The sequence below is a fragment of the Schistocerca piceifrons genome, chromosome 9 (genome assembly GCF_021461385.2).
Source record: "Schistocerca piceifrons isolate TAMUIC-IGC-003096 chromosome 9, iqSchPice1.1, whole genome shotgun sequence".
Taxonomy (NCBI): domain Eukaryota; kingdom Metazoa; phylum Arthropoda; class Insecta; order Orthoptera; family Acrididae; genus Schistocerca; species Schistocerca piceifrons.
The window spans coordinates 133356574-133373477 of NC_060146.1; the positions used below are offsets into that span (position 1 = coordinate 133356574).

The following is a 16904-nucleotide window of genomic DNA, read 5'->3' on the forward strand; positions in this document are numbered from 1 at the left end:
TGTAGACTGGCAATGGCAAGGAAATCGTTTCTGAAGAAGGGAAATTTGTTAACGTCGAGTATAGATTTAAGTGTCAGGAAGTCGTTTCTGAAAGTATTTGTATGGAGTGTAGCCATGTATAGAAGTGAAACATGGACGATAACCAGTTTGGACAAGAAGAGAATAGAAGCTTTCGAAATGTGGTGCTACAGAAGAATGCTGAAGATAAGGTGGGTAGATCACGTAACTAATGAGGAGGTATTGAATAGGATTGGGGAGAAGAGAAGTTTGTGGCACAATTTGACTAGAAGAAGGGATCGGTTGGTAGGACATGTTTTGAGGCATCAAGGGATCACAAATTTAGCATTGGAGGGCAGCGTGGAGGGTAAAAATCATAGAGGGAGACCAAGAGATGAATACACTAAGCAGATTCAGAAGGATGTAGGTTGCAGTAGGTACTGGGAGATGAAGAAGCTTGCACAGGATAGAGTAGCATGGAGAGCTGCATCAAACCAGTCTCAGGACTGAAGACCACAACAACAACAGATATTTTCAGCAAGGGTTTGTTTGTTTGTTTGATCCATTCCATGAGGAACTTCTCAGTGTTAAGAAATTCTTAACCTTTTAATATTTCCATGTCTCTCAGACCACTAAGAAGTAATAGTACCATTATGTTTTATCATCTTATAAATTATTGAATGAGGTTAAGCCCATGGAACATAGGATCTCACTTTGTAACTCCACTTTCAAACACACACCAGGTTTCAAGGTTAAAATGTAATGCAAACACTGATTTGTGTTTGTCTCTTAGCTTTCTCAGCGTGCAGAGAAATGGTGACTTGCATGTTTGTCTGATCTTTTATAAACTAAGCATATGCCATTTCCTATAGTAATTCCAAATAAACAATGTTTGCTTTATCCGCACATTTCTAAAGCATCCAGATTGGGAAATGTTTAATAATAGACACATGTTTACTGTATTTTAAATGAGGTGTGATCAGAAAATATTGAACCTTTAGTTGGCAGAAATACATTTATTTGTTCATATGTACAGATCCCTACTTCCTTTCAAAATAGTCTCCTCGGTAATGCACACACTTCTCCCAGCCCTCCTGCCATTGTTGGAAATGCTTTTGGAATGTATGACGATCAGCTGGGTCATCACATTCCGCACAGTGTCTTCTCTCAACTCAAATCGTGTTCCTTTCAGGGAAATTTTCAGCTTAGGAAATACTCGAAAGTTACCCAGATCCATTTAGGGGAAGGAGGTGGTCTGAACAACAGCAGGAATGTTGTCTTTAGGATAAATGTCTGAATCGGATGCGCAAAATGGACAGCTGCATTATCGGGATGAAGTGCTGCCCACAGACCTGGTTGTTTGCACCACACAGCGTCACAAAGAGCCTCCTGTTAGTACTGCTTTGTGATGGTTTGTTGTCATAAATTATGGAATCAGGTAAGATGATGTAACATAGCACTTCACTTTGTTACTCCTGTTTCAAACACACTCCAAATTTCAAGTTTTGTTTTTAAAAGCTCTGGGATATTTAGCGAGTCTTGGAATGTTTATCAGAAAGACAGATTAGATGCCATAGGAGGGTAGGATTGTTCATTGCAGTCGACAGAAATATTGTCTCTACTGAGGTTGAAATTGAGTGTGATAGTGAAGTTATTGGTCACACATAACAGGTCTAAGTGAAACCAAGTTAATTGCCCAAGTTAATTGCCCAAGTTAATTGCCCAAGTTAATTGCCCAAGTTAATTGCCCAAGTTAATTGCCCAAGTTAATTGCGTAATGTTTTTGTCAACCACTTGACTCCGCTGTGACAATTCTAGTCATTAAAAGAAAGTCTATGCTCAGTTGTCCGTAAATACCTTGATTATGCAATACTAGTTTGTGGTGACTTTTACCTACCAAGTACAGACTGGGACATGTATGGATTCATTGCAAGGAGTACAGACAGACAGACAGACTTGTGAAGCGCTTTTGAACACTTATTCCGAAATCTGTCTTAAGCAGCTAGTTCAGCAGTCCACGTGCAGTGGAAGTATCTTGAACTTTGCAGCTACAAACAGGCTGGGTCTAATTGATGGTGTCAGTCTAGATTCGGGGATTTGTGATCGTGGTGCCATCATAGAGACTATGGTTATGAAAGTTAATAAATCACTCAAGAGGGCTAGGAGAGTGTTTCTGCTGGAAAGAGCAAATAAGCAGTTGTTAGCATCTTACTTAGACAGTGAACTGTAGTCACTTAGTTCCAGAATGATGGACATAGAAGAATTATGGGCTAAGTTTAAACAGATTGTGAAGCATGTTCTGGACAAGTATATGCCTAGTAAGTGGATTAAGGACAGAAAGACCCACTGTGGTTTAATAACAAAATTCAAAAATTCTAAGGAAGCAAAGGCTGTTGCACTCTTGGTTCAAAAGAGAATGAGCAAATTATTAGTAGAGATTTGTGTGTCTGTGAAAAGATCTATGTACGAAGCATACAACAGTTACCACCATCATTTCTGGGGCTAAAGATCTGGTGGAGAATCCAAAAAAATTCTGGTCATATGTAATCTGTAAGTGGGTCTAAGTCTTCCATCCAGTCACTTGTTGACCACTCTGATTTGGCAGTAGAAGATAGCAAAAGGAAGTTTTAAATTCCATGTTTAAGAAATTATTCACTTGGGGATGTCAGATGTTTCCACTGTGATGAGTGCATCTCAGTTTCTGGATCGTACCCTTAAACTGACGCCTACTCCTGTCTCGTTCACAAGTTCTCATAGTGTGATATGATGGTCTTTAGTGACCAGAGTTCCATTCTAGCTCAATGGTATTGTCGTTTTTACTTGTTCAGGGCCTGCTTGAACATGGTTCCCTGACCTCTGATGTGCAGCTGTCCTTGAAACGGTTGTACCACTCCTTTATTTGTGAGTTGATCATGGCATCATCCCTGAAAGACTTTGAATCCTGTGAATGGTTTCCTCTTAGGTATCACCAAGCTGCTGGCAAAATTTGACGCAGTATCACTGCTCAATTTGTTCTGTCTATATACGAGTTACTGGAATTCGCCGAGTACCTCGACACGTCCTCACTCGAAGGCCGACTGCCAGTGACAATTGTTTCCTGCTGGTGAGAAAAAAATCACGTGTCAGTCACCACGTCTTCACTGGAGAAAGTCTGTCACACTTCATTGGGTTATGGGGGAAAGAAGGAAGTTTGATACTTTTTGGACACGCCTCGTATTTAAAATTATGCATAAAGTAACTCAAGCCATTCCTGCTTATCGAACCAGAAGGTCAAGAGCATCTCACAAAGGTCCAGACATGAAAAAACAACTCTCTCTTATAGGTGTGTCTACATTCACACTTATAAAGGTTTTAAAGGATCAGAATTATGGGACTTAATGGTTAATCTCACTTATGGAATTTTTTATCCTAGTTAAACAGTAGTAGCAAATAGGAGTCATACATGTTTGTTGGTTGCATATTTGGCATTTTTTGAGTGAGTAGCTTAGGTTGTCCGGAGGCTTTGTCTTCACAGTATTTCTTGGAAAGGACATTAGAGAGATGACAAACATAGTTTTTAAGATAAAAAATTTTAAGACACATCATTGATACGTTTGATGGTTAAAATTACTTTGTTTACAAACTCTAGGTTTGCATTTTCAGCCAGTGGACATTTTCTTCTGGAACAATTTCTTGCTTTAGAACTTGTTAGAATTCAAAGAGTCTCAGACAGAGTGTTAGTGTCAACGTTACACAGTCCATCTCTGATGACTGTGTGATGCTGGCATCTCTTTCATACATTTCAGCACGTTTTGCTGAAATAGCACTTATAGAAGAGCAGATACTGTGAAGAAATGGCTTAGTCACAACCTACAGGATTGTTTGCAGGATGATCTTTCCACTCCCCAGCAGAATGTGCACTGATCTGAAACTTTGTGGCAAGCTGTCCTCTTATAGGTTGAGTTGCCTGGGTGCATCTCTCAGTCGACTCCAGGCTTCAATCTACCAGTGCTTTTCAACTATGCCTGAAAAACTACAGACTCTCACAGGCAATGTATGTCAGTGTGTCTTTGCATAGTTCAGAAATGCTAGGAGGCCCTGACAGGACTGTTCCTGAGACATGCTTGGATTTCTTAGCTGGTAGAGCCATTTCCTGACAAAGGGAGAGATATGGGCTTGAGTTATGGTCTGGTGTACAGTTTTAACCTTTTGAGAAGTTTTAATATGGAATATATTCTGAAAGATTCATTTTATTTAAGTCTAATTGCCCAAAGTGATGATCATTTACACTGTGAATGCATGTTATCTCAAGGATAAAGCAAATATTTTGCAGTGTATACTGCATCATAGAAATTACATAACTTTTATGCAAGTGGTCGTTTTTTATTCCTTAGAAACAACTAAAGAGAATGGAATTTCATTAGATGAAGTAACTTTTCTCTGCCTTTTATATTCAGTGTTTTTCAGCCTTCATGTGTTTTGGAAGGTACAATGTACCCGAGCTGAAACACCGTAATTTGACATGTCTGTAATACAACATGTGTTCGATACATAAAGAACATTCACCTAACAGTGAGTACACAAAGTTTTGTTTGTTCAGTTACACATTTCTTTATGAGCCCGAAGAGTGGCATGGAGGATGTCTAGTTGATACTCAGTTTCTCTCCAGGTATTCTTTAGCATATGTGGTGTAACTGTCTCAGTTGCAGCTCTGGTCTTCTCATTAAGCTATTTCAGAGTTGTCTTTTTGATATGATACACCCTGCCCTTAACGTATCCCAGCAGGACGAAACCAGGAGAGTTACATTACCGGAGTGGCCATGGGATTGGACACCTGTCCCAATCCATCTTCGTGGTAATCCAGCATTCTGTGTGTTATAAATTTTCACATGCCAGTTTGGAGGTGCTCCATCCTGCTGGAAGAGCAGTGTGCATGTCAGTGTCTTATGTGAGGGAACTCAAAATTAGCTAATGTGTCAATCATGAGTGACCAGTCGTAGTTGTCACTGCAAAGAAAAAATTTCATCCTCCATTAAGCCATACAAAATGTTGACTCTCTGTGCTCCGAGAGTATGTCCACTACCCCAAATTCGCACATTTAGTCTGTCAGTCTTTCTGCTGAAGTGAAATGTTGCCTCATCGGAAAACAATCTCAGATGAGAATTTGCTGGCTATGTCTATTTGCTGAAGCTTGTAATTGGCAAACGTTTCTCAATTGGGTTTATCATTGGGTTTCACCTCCTATAACTACTGCAGTTTGTATGCATAAAGCTTGTGTAGCAGGTCATGCGTAGTTGATTTTTTGACAGAGAGTTGATGTGATGCCATGTTAATGGATTTTGTAGGACTTTTTGCAAACATATTTGAAATGGTATTAAGTTTAGCCTCTTGTAGAGGAGATGGTGAGTAGCAGTCATTTTGTTGTACCTGTCTGTGACTCAGCGTCTCCTCTACATGGTGAGTAGCAGCTATCTCCTTCATAATGTTGTTGTTATTCCATCTTGAATTTTCCATTGTTTAATGGTATCCCCTGGAGTTTACGATGATCCTCCACCGTGCTTTTTAGCAACAGATCCTGTTTGTAGAATCTCTGCTTTTCACACCTTGATTCTAGTGACATTGGGAAGGTTTCTGTGCTGTTCTAAGCAGAAACATCACTGAACTGCAATAATGAATCCGAATTCTGCATATCAATACACAGATTATGCCTTTTCAACGTTAACTGCCATTTTCAGTTATTTCAAAATACTTCAGTTACTTTGGTTTTTAGCTCTACAAATAAAAAAAGATTAAAAAGAAAAAAAATGAACTTGTAGTAAAATTGTAAATAATAAAATCCTATGGCTAATATACCATCTAACACACAACAAAACTGGCTGGGTTCGTTATTATGTTCAGTAAAAGTGTTTCAAATTGGGGCATTTTGTCTGACACCCTGCATTCATTTTCAATACAGGATCAACAGTAAAATTACTAGTTGTATACTGCAGCCAGTAGTTGAACAATGGGGGATTCCCTTGTTATGGATTGTAGCTAAGTTCTCACTTCTCGACTGGCCTGTCACCCTGATGCTTCTTATGCTCAGCTTTGGCCTTACTTTAACCCTTGGTCGCCTTGTTGCATTTCCTTGAAGCTGTTGACCTGCTGTTCAGTTCCATTAATTATACCTTGTCTGCAGAGGGTCGAGGGCTGTAAGAGAGCTCATAACTATGCCAACTCACTATGAATTGAGCCAACCCTTTTTAAAAGAACACTTCTGTGTTTGATTGCTCAAATAAAACCAGTGCATAATAAGATGAACAGATTTTGCAGTAACTGTATATGGAGTGAATCTTTTGACATCACTTCAAGGAGTACATCAGTTAAAGTTACATATCAGACTTAAAACATTTTCGTTTTCTTTGGTGTTTATATTTAAGACAGCGTCACCCCCCCCCCCCCCCCCGCCCTCTCTCTCTCTCTCTCTCTCTCTCTCTCTCTCTCTCTCTCTCTCTCTCTCTCTCTCTCTCTCTCTCTCTCTCTCTCTCTGCCATCTCAAACACCACCAAGCCGCAATACCTAAGCATAGGCAATCTCTTCACAGCAGTGGAGATGCCCAATCACTGTCGCACTTGCTGATGTCCTATAACTGCGTTTCATTCATTATCTCTGCAAATATCAACATAAGGTGCGCACAGTTGTGTGTTCACAATCTACTATCTATCTAAAACATGTTTTCTTCTCTCACGAGCATTTTTCGATGGCCTAAGAGAATAACAGTGGAACGTGTTATTCTGGAGAATCTCTTGTTACACTACAAACCTTGGTCAATTTGTTATTGAAGGTGTTCTGTCAACATTTTCTGAATTTTCCACATATAAGTTTTGAGAACACTGACCCACATTCCTATCCAATTTTGAAGGTGAATCCTTTTGTGAGTGCCTGAATGATTATGTTTTCACCATTTGACTGCTGTTTTATTTTCTTCTGGATACATTATTGCAGTGCTTTGTACCCAATATCGTTATTAAGTTAATGTACACATTTCAGTATTAATATACTTTTTACAACATTACACTTTACATCATGAAAATTATTGCAGTGCTTTGTACCCAGTGTTGAGTGATTACAGTTAATGTACACATTTCAATGTTAATGTACTATTCACTACATTACAATTTGCATAATGAGAAGCCATCCATAGTATACTGTTCAAACATGGCTTTTCATTGTTGTCATTTCAAAATTCGTTACACTGTATGTTCTATGTATCGATAAATTTATATTTATTATTTGACTATATTTATGCTGCAAACAATTTTACGTGAGGGCTAAAGATAATTCTGCAATGTACAAACAAGGAGATGTGTATGTTAATTGCAGAATTAGTAGGCAGTGGTGACTTTTCCGAAATTCCAGTAGTGTGCCCAGAAAATAATTCAGCTTGTAAATGTAATATCATTTACACAATTGTACCTCACTGTGACTTCTAATAATAATAAAATCATTGACCTTGTATGAATGCCAGTGTTACTGCAGTTCACTTAACTTTGGTCCACATTGTGTCTTCACTCATTCAGCATGTGACAAATTATTGTTTGTGATAACTTATCTAGGTCTTTGTAAAATAATACCACAAGGGTATTACAGTAGTATCACATTTATTTTGCCTTCAGTATGAAAAGTGTCAGTCTACTGATAGATTGTCTGTCACCCACAAGGACTATAAGATTTATTTTCACTTGCAGAGTCAACTTCTCACTTCAACTTGGAGATTCAGTTGAGCAACACTGACGCCCCAAGCACAGTTTCCATCCCCTAATTAACCCACTAATTCCTGTTTCTGTGTAATGTAGGGCAATCCTATACTCATGTGACATCCAGTGAGTGCTGAAACTTAACATTCCTGCTCTTGAAATTGGTTGTGAGCTTTGTTGACATAAAGGTAGGCAGCAACAGTTGAAATGAATACACACAGCCACCAAAACAAAGAAAACTAACTGTGCAACATACCAAAATACAAACAAGCTATTCAGTATAGTGTGAAGAACTGTAGGCAGGGAGGGCAAGAAGAGCTCATTCCAGGAGATAGAAATAGGCACAGGGTTCAGACACTAAAGGCAACATATTGTTGTTGTTGAAATCATCTTTCTCTGTTCCTTACTATCCGTGCCATTTGGTTATAGTTTCTGCAGTTCATTCCACTGATAATACTTCGTAATATGGATGTTCCGGGCCTGCTTTTCAATTTTTTTCTCCTTAATGTTTTTCCTCTCAAGATGCTTTTTATGAAATTGTTGCATCAAATTAGGTGCGGTTCTCACTGGGGTGATAAGATATGCAAGAGAGGTTGCACAACAGGACAATTATCTATGACAAAAAACGAGACACAGCAGGCGGCAGTATCATCACATGTAGTGATGTAGTATATCGTTGCAAGCTTTGGTACAGACAAATTACAAATATGTCATATATTTAATCGAGAATGGAAAATGGCGTGTGTCTCCTTCCTGCGATAAAAGCAGTTTCAGTAATTAAGGTGAGGACAGTCAGTGATCTCTACAGTGCGGATGCACATCAGGCTCAAACTCATTGGAATCGGCGAAATGTCGTCAGTAATCAGAATATGGGCAAGAGATATTACAATAGTAGTGTGTGGATAAGTTGAGAATTTGGGTTTGACGAGCAGTGTGCTGGAGCTGGGTTTGAATCCCAGTCTGGCACAAATTTTCAATGTTACCCATTGAATTAAATCAGTCTCCATTCATAGCCAATGTCTGTAATTCTTTTGTGTCTTAATTCGCAGTGGTTGCTGAGTCAGAATGGTGAAACCACATATGTAAAATTTCTGAGTAATAGCTACATTTCATATCTGGCACTGTGTGACCTAAAACACACCAGGAATAAATTGGTCAGCAGCTACATTTTTTTACTGCAAACTTTTCAAAATATGGACTGTGTGTTAATTGTTCCCAAAGTATCACAATAACTATGGGCAATAGCCAAAAGAAAGCACTTTGTGATCAAGTTGTGATATAAAACAATAAGATGCAAAAAAATTATTTATTTATTTTCTTTTCATTAGATAGTTTCCCCAAGATCAAGTGGGAAACACTGCTTAGCAAAGAATACACACAAATTTTATGCAAAAAGTAAAGGAATAACTGAGAAACTATGTGGATGGATGTGCTTTGTCTATATGAAAAAAGCATGTCAGATGACTTGAAATTTACATTCCAGTGTATCGTATAAAACACATCGAGCCACCAGTACTCCATATTCGTCATGTAATACGCCAGATGGTATGGAGTTACATTGCTGTTGTCTCGGTGCGAATCAATTAAGTCGCTTCAACTACATTTTGTGCATTCCACCAGTGCGGGTTGCTTCCGTGTTGTATTGTGGGTTGCAGCACATATATATCAGCTCAATGAGAATTACACTGTGGGTATCCTAGTAACTTAGATTTTCTTCTCTGTATCACGCTAATTGATGTTGTTTTCTCATTAATTTCTTTCAGTATTTGTTCATTAGATTTCTTTTCAGTCCAGAATGTTTTTGTGGCTCCTCTCTGTATCCACATCTCTATTGCTTCTATTTCGTTTCTTTTCGTGTTTCCCCATGCACATCCAGTGCTTAAAATATTCCAAATAAATGATTAGAAGAATTTTGTTCTTTCTTCTATATTAAAGTGGTGGTAATAAATAAGTTACTCTAATTTCTGACTGCTCATTATAATTCTGGTGTTATCTGTTGCTGTACGTTCCAAGTATCAAAATTCAGTTACTTCTGTTAATATTTTATTTGCCATCTTAATGTTTGCCCTTATTTGTCTGTCTGATTCACCAATCACCATTATTTTATTCTTATTGGTATTTATTTTTAGTTTGTGGTTATCCAGAGCAACATCATCATCATCATCATCATCATCTTGCTTTGAATGATTAAGCTGTTGCCTGTTCCAAACTCACAAACAAAAACATTCCCATCTCTTTTGAGTAACATGTAGCTAATATCCATTTCAGAATCTGCTAAGATTATTGTATCATCAGCAAATAGAATACAATGTATTCATTTACCATTAACTTTCATCTCTTTGATGCTGCTTTTCATTGTTTGCATAACACTTTCTGTAAGTAAATTAAACAGATAAGTTCACAGCCTACTACAGCCTTGCAAACAGTATCTTCTAGTAAACTCTATAATGAATGTGGCATACTTTTTCCTGTTCATCTCATTTCTTCTTCCTAAGATCATTTATGGTGGAATTATAGTTTCTCTGGTTCCTTTTTTGGCCAAAATCCAGGTTGGCCTTCTCCTAGGTGTTGATTAATTTTAGCTTTTAGAAACTAGCATGGAAAACAGTAAAACATACATATGTCTTTTTCCAGTCACTAAAATTCTCATTGCAGAATGGATGCTGTACTTGAGAAAGTAAACAGTGCTTTTTGTTGTAACGTTCCTCCACCTATATACAACATACTTAATTTGCTAATTCAGTTCACACACTGTGTTGTACTCTGTTAAGTTAATGAGTACACTGCAAATGATGAGAAAATAGGAAACAATACATTAATGTATTGATTCTTAACTTGATGAATCAAGGGTGTCCATGATTCATTCTTGTTCAGTACTGGTGTCCAAGGCTTGTTTGCTTTTGGATTATGGTTCATTACTTCATAAATCTCACATTTTTACATTCTGAAATAAAAATCAAAACACATTGTAATTCCCTTAATTTATTCATAAAACTGTGTCAAACAAATACTGAACAACTCACTACTAATATTAACAACTGAACTCTGTCACTAGCTAGTTTGGCCTGACACTAGCCCTTATGTAGTATTCTGATGGTGTGCACCTTTTGCAACATTGTTGTGATGATAACTGTTCATAATCTATAATGAATATAAATTTGTTCAAATTTATTTACATATGACAGCATGATTCACAGAAAACGGTAGTATAATTTAAATAAATTGTTTTGAGAGGTGCAAATCTTTCCTATGCTTTATACTGTAAAACGAGTACTTTTGTTAATTAGTTTTGAAATGTGCAAATTTCATTACAATGAACTGGGAATCTTAGTTCCCTACAATAGTGGAGACCCAAATGCTAAAGTTTTATCACTTTGTACAAAAAACACTGTTCTAATACATACTGAAGACTAACCAATTAAAAGTTGTTGATATTACAATTACTCAGTTTTGTCATTAAACATAATTTTATTAAGTTTGTTTTTTTTGTGGACGAACTATTACTCCTCATGCCATTATACAATGATTAGTGTACGTTGAAAATCAAGACAAGTCTATATGTATATTTTCATGTAACGAAATGGTCATGTATTGTGATGTTTAGTAATCAGCTGTATTGTGTAGCCCAGCAGGCAAATATCAATCTGTTACATTACATTGTATGTTCACGTTGGCCTGATTGAGTGTTGTATTTGCTTTTGTGTGTGTGTGTGTGTGTGTGTGTGTGTGTGTGTGTGTGTGTGTGTGTGTGTGTGTGTGTGTGTGTGTGTGAAACATTGCTCGTATTCTTCTTGAAGTCTGCTGTGTGTTTTTATCAGTGTTTTTGAACACAATAATTTCATGACATAGTATGTGATATTATATCGGGTGTATGTAAGTGGAGGACTCTTGTGTTTGTGAAACATTTTGTGCTGAAATGAAGAGGAGACATGAAACGCACAGAAGACCAACAGCCTTGTCTGGTGTTCTAGGGTGATGGATCCGTGCTGGTCACGTCGCAGTTGCAGAATCTGGAGATGCCAGTACCGGTGACAAGCACAGGACAGAAGCATTGGAATGATGTCAACAGTGGACCTCTGATGAGCAAAGTTGAGGAGGCTGATCCGAGGTTTAGTATACATATTCACTCTCAGAGGGAAGATGCACAAGATCTCACAGGGCTTTCACTCCAAAGAAAGGATCTGCCTTTAATGGAAAACTACGTATTGGCCACTGCCCGAAGATGCCCAAATCGACACGAGGAGGACAGATTTAAGTGCAGTCTCTGCAAGCGAGTTTTCACGAAGCAGGAACACCTCGATATTCATCTCTGCGTGGTAGGGAGGTTGCGGCCACGTAACTCTGTGTCTCAGTTGAACAGCACTGTGAAGGTAATGGTGGAAAGGACAATTGTGTGTGTCGTGTGTATGACCACTTTTGCCAGCCAGCACGAGTTGGATACCCACTTCGCAAAGGCACATGGCAGTGTAGATGTGGCTGCAGGTGCTGACGGGACATCTCGGAAAACCGTGCAGCCGGATGCTCAGGGAATCTTCATCTGCCATTACTGTCAAATGGCTTTCCCGAGCCGGAAAGATCTGAATGTGCACCGTACGCAGGAACACCAGAGTGCCAGGGCAAAGCACTCGTGCACAGACTGCGGACGTGCCTTCTTACGGCCAGTCGAGCTCTTCCGACACCAACGAACTGCCCATTCTGACGGAGAAGAAGCTGCCTCCTGCATGTTCAAGTGCCCGCAGTGCGGCAAGCAGCTGACGACACGTCCAGGCTTCGAACGCCACGTTGCCACACACGATGCCAATGCACTCAAGTACGAGTGTGCTGACTGCGGGCGCCGTTTCTACGACCGGGCCAGGCTGAACGTCCACCGGAGGATACACACGGGAGAGCGGCCCTACGAGTGCCGCATATGTGGTCACCGCTTCCGGCAGCAGCCGTGTCTCATCCGCCACCTGCGAACACATGCTGTCGACACTGGCAGTGTACCGCTGTCGGTAGCCCGTCCGCACTCGTGCCCCGAGTGCGGGAAGGGATTCTCGAACACATCACACATGGCAATACACATGAGGACGCACACGGGAGAGAAGCCTTATGAGTGTGCTTACTGTGGGCGTAGGTTCTCGGACAAGGCCCACCTCTTAAGACATATGGCCGCTCTCCACCCAGATCCGGACGCTCCGCATCGGTGTGCCGACTGTGGGAAGGTATTTGCGGACAAAGCGAGACTGGAAGATCACGAACGAGTCCACAGGGGTGAACGGCCCTTTGAGTGCCTGGTGTGCCACAGAAATTTTACGTCGATAGCCTACCTGAGAGTGCATGCTGAATGTCATCGGGAGAAAGCAGCTTGTCCATATTGTCACAAAGCATACGCTCGTAAGTACAGGTTGACGGTGCATATCAGGAAGGCACATCCTGGTGAAAGTGATACTACAGTTGTCCCGTATACTAGCACAGTATGAATGTACGTACTGTGGAGCAAAGTTGTGAAGACTTGCTATTGTTTTGGTGCTCTGTGTGTAGGGAAAGTGGCATAGATAATTAATTGACTCTTATATATATATATATATATATATATATATATAAAAACAAAGATGAGGTGACTTACCGAACAAAAACGCTGGCAGGTCGATAGACACACAAACAAACACAAACATACACACAAAATTCAAGCTTTCGCAACAAATTGTTGCCTCATCAGGAAAGAGGGAAGGAGAGGGGAAGACGAAAGGAAGTGGGTTTTAAAGGAGAGGGTAAGGAGTCATTCCAATCCCGGGAGCGGAAAGACTTACCTTAGGGGGAAAAAAGGACAGGTATACACTCGCACACACGCACATATCCAGGGATGGATATGTGCGTGTGTGCGAGTGTATACCTGTCCTTTTTTCCCCCTAAGGTAAGTCTTTCCGCTCCCGGGATTGGAATGACTCCTTACCCTCTCCTTTAAAACCCACTTCCTTTCGTCTTCCCCTCTCCTTCCCTCTTTCCTGATGAGGCAACAATTTGTTGCGAAAGCTTGAATTTTGTGTGTATGTTTGTGTGTCTATCGACCTGCCAGCGTTTTTGTTCGGTAAGTCACCTCATCTTTGTTTTTATATATAATTTTTCCCACGTGGAATGTTTCCTTCCATTATATTGATATATATATATATATATATATATATATATATATATAAGAATCACCTCCTTTTATTGTTGCTGATAAGCTGCAAGATTAGCTCATACAACTTCCTCTGCAATTGTCTTGCGAGGGAGATATAATAATAATGAGAGGATATCAGAGAACACTGAAGTTTTAGGGGAAGGGGAGGGAAGGGAAGAGGAAGAAAGAAAAAAATCATACAAAATTACAAAAGTTGGTGCTTAAAAATGCTAGTCTCTGTCTCTCTCTGAGAAGAATGTCATGTGGGTTCGGTCCTTCCTCTGTTATTGTGGAACAAGAGTCTTGACCCTATTACGAATTGAGCTTTCAGTGTGATTCTATGTACAAGGACTGTGGTCCTTGACAATTTACATAATTACAATTTTCACATGATATTTTTTTAAACTATTGTATGCTATGAGCACTGTAGCAATCTTTATTGCTTAGAAAAATTCAATTTTGCAAATGAGAAACAGAAGTTTGTTATATTTCTATAACAGTTCACTTTGTTTCATGTCTATGGCTGTTGCATGTAATTGTAAGTGTGGGACTGGAGTGACATATTGTTGAACAGCTCTTGGTTGTTTGTCACATTGAGTTTGAGGAACTTTATAAGGTGATAAAGTTTTTGTTTCATAATATGTATAAATGTCTGGTTTTGGAACTGTGAAATGAATATATATTTAATTGTAAATAATCTATAGTATGAACACATTCAGAGTTTATGATTTCTGCTATTTTTCGTTCATAAAAACATAATAAATTCAAAGCACAAGTTGTCAGTAAGTTTCTTATTGAACATAAATAACTTAGGAGTAAAGGAGACGTTCACCCACTAGCAGAAACATTGAGTCGTTCATAGGTGCACACAGAACAAGATGAGAACTTACTTCCGAACGAAATTGAGCTAGACCATGCATGCAATATCAGGCGGTCTCTCTCTCTCTCTCTCTCTCTCTCTCTCTCTCTCTCTCTCTCTCTCTCTCTCTCCCTCCCTCTCCCCCCCTCCCTCTCCCTCTCCCTCCCTCTCTCTAGAGTCAGTGAGCTCCAGTGCACAATCAACAGGATGTGTATTGGGAGGTGGTGACCGGGCAATGGAAGGGCCAACTATTGCAGAAAGGGTGTGCGGACTGGCTTAGCAGAAATTGAGTCAAGGAGGATTATGGGAGCAAAGAATGTATTGCAAGGATAACTCACTTCTATGTACTTCAGAACAGCTAGTGCTGGATGGAAGGGTTGAGATGGAATGGATTTTTGAAGCAGCCATTGAACTTAAGCATGTTGTGCTCAGCAGGGGGTGTCCCAGCTGGGTAGAGAAGTTCGTTCTTGGCCACAGATTGGCTGTAGTCATTCCCATATACTATGCGGCGAATGTAGCAGAACTGATATATGACATTGCCACTTTCACAGGTGGCCCTGCTTCTGATGGGAAGTCTGTGACAGGACTGGAGTTATGTGCCAGGTGGGTGAATTGGGCAGGTCTTGCAGCTGAGTCTTCCACATGGATATGACCGTGTGGCAAGGGGTGGGAGTGGGAGTGACAGGGATGAACCAGGATGTTGTGTAGATTGAGTGGGCTAAGGAATGCCAATGTAGGAGGTGTGGGAAGGATCTTGGGTTGGATGTCTCTTATTTGCAAGCATGATGATGGGCAATCAAAGCCCTAGTAAAGGTTATGGTTCAGTTGCTCTTGTCTGGGGTGATATTGCGTGACAGGTGTGGTGCTCCTTTGCAGCTGGTTCTTGGGGTTTGTTGGGGGATTAGCGGTGTATCAGGACATCACACGGGAAGCCTATTTGCGGGCTAGTTTTTTGGGGGGGAGAGGGAGGCAGTGCCTGTGAGACCATCAGATCAACATACTGGGCAAGGGAACATCACTGTAGATATACTATCCAGGGGTGGCCAGACTGTATGGAAGCAACTTTTTGGTGTGTAAGGGATGACAGCTGTCAAAATGCAGGTTCTGTTGGTGATTAGTGGGCTTGACATGGACAGAGCTGTGGATGGAGCAATCAGAGGTGTGAAAGTTAATGTCCAGGAAGTTAGCACATTGGGTTTAGAAGGACAAGGTGAAGTGGATGGGAGAGATGTTGAGATTGTAGAGGAATGAGGGTAGAGTGTCTTGGTCCTGAGTCCAGTTCATGAAGATATCATCAATGAACCTGAACCAGATAAGAGGTTTGGGTTTTTGGGAAAGTAGGAAGGTTTCCTCTAGATGCCCATAAACAGGTTGGCACAGAAGACTGTCATAATGGTGGCCATGGCAGTTCCACAGATTTGGTTATATACCCTCCTCTCCTAGGAGAAGTTGTGCGTGAGGATATAGTTTGTAAGGTATGTGAGCAATGGGTAGTGGGTTTGGAATTGAAAGAATGTAGGGAGAAATAGTGTTTGATAGTGGCAAGGGCATTGGGTATTAGTGTGAAGGGAGGTGGCATCAGGACAGTGATTAGTAGTGATCCAGTTGGTGATGGTGTGGGAATGGTTGAGAGTCACTGTAGAAAGGCTTTGATTATCTATCGTCATGGCTGGAAATGAGGGATATCCTACCCGAAATCATTCCCACCCCTTTAAAAGTGGCATTTTGTTGCCCACCCAACCTACACATCATCTTAATCCATCCCTGTGCTATTACCACTCCCAACCCCTTGCCACAGTGTCATGTCCCTGTAAGAGTCTCGGGTGCAAGATCTGCCAGATTCACCCACCCACCACATCCCAGCCCAGTCCTGTAACAGACTTATCCTATCCCATCAGAAGCAGGGTCACATATGAAAGCAGCCTTGTCATATATCAACTCTGCAGATCATCAGAGTGAATGGCCACACCAAACTGTGGCCACGAACAAAGTGGACCACCCAGTGACAGAACACGCTGTCAACACAAGGTGCTGGAGTTCAGTGGCTGCTTTACAACCCATGCCATCTGGCACCTTCCCTCCAGCATCAGCTATTCTGAACTACATAGATGGGAGTTACACTTGCAACACGTCCTTAATTCTCATACTACTCCTGGTGTCAATCTGCACTATCTCACTGTCTCCACACCAT

The 16904-nt window shown here is 40.3% G+C and overlaps 1 protein-coding gene across 1 annotated transcript in view; it reads left to right on the forward strand.

Annotated features, from left to right (window-relative positions):
* LOC124716755 overlaps window positions 1-16904 on the forward strand; it is a 120392-nt gene that overhangs the window by 47224 nt on the left and 56264 nt on the right. Inside the window, exon 4 of the mRNA XM_047243299.1 lies at window positions 11684-13168. Within this exon, the coding sequence (XP_047099255.1) occupies window positions 11684-13168 (1485 nt within the window). The remainder of the gene's footprint in view (window positions 1-11683; window positions 13169-16904) is intronic.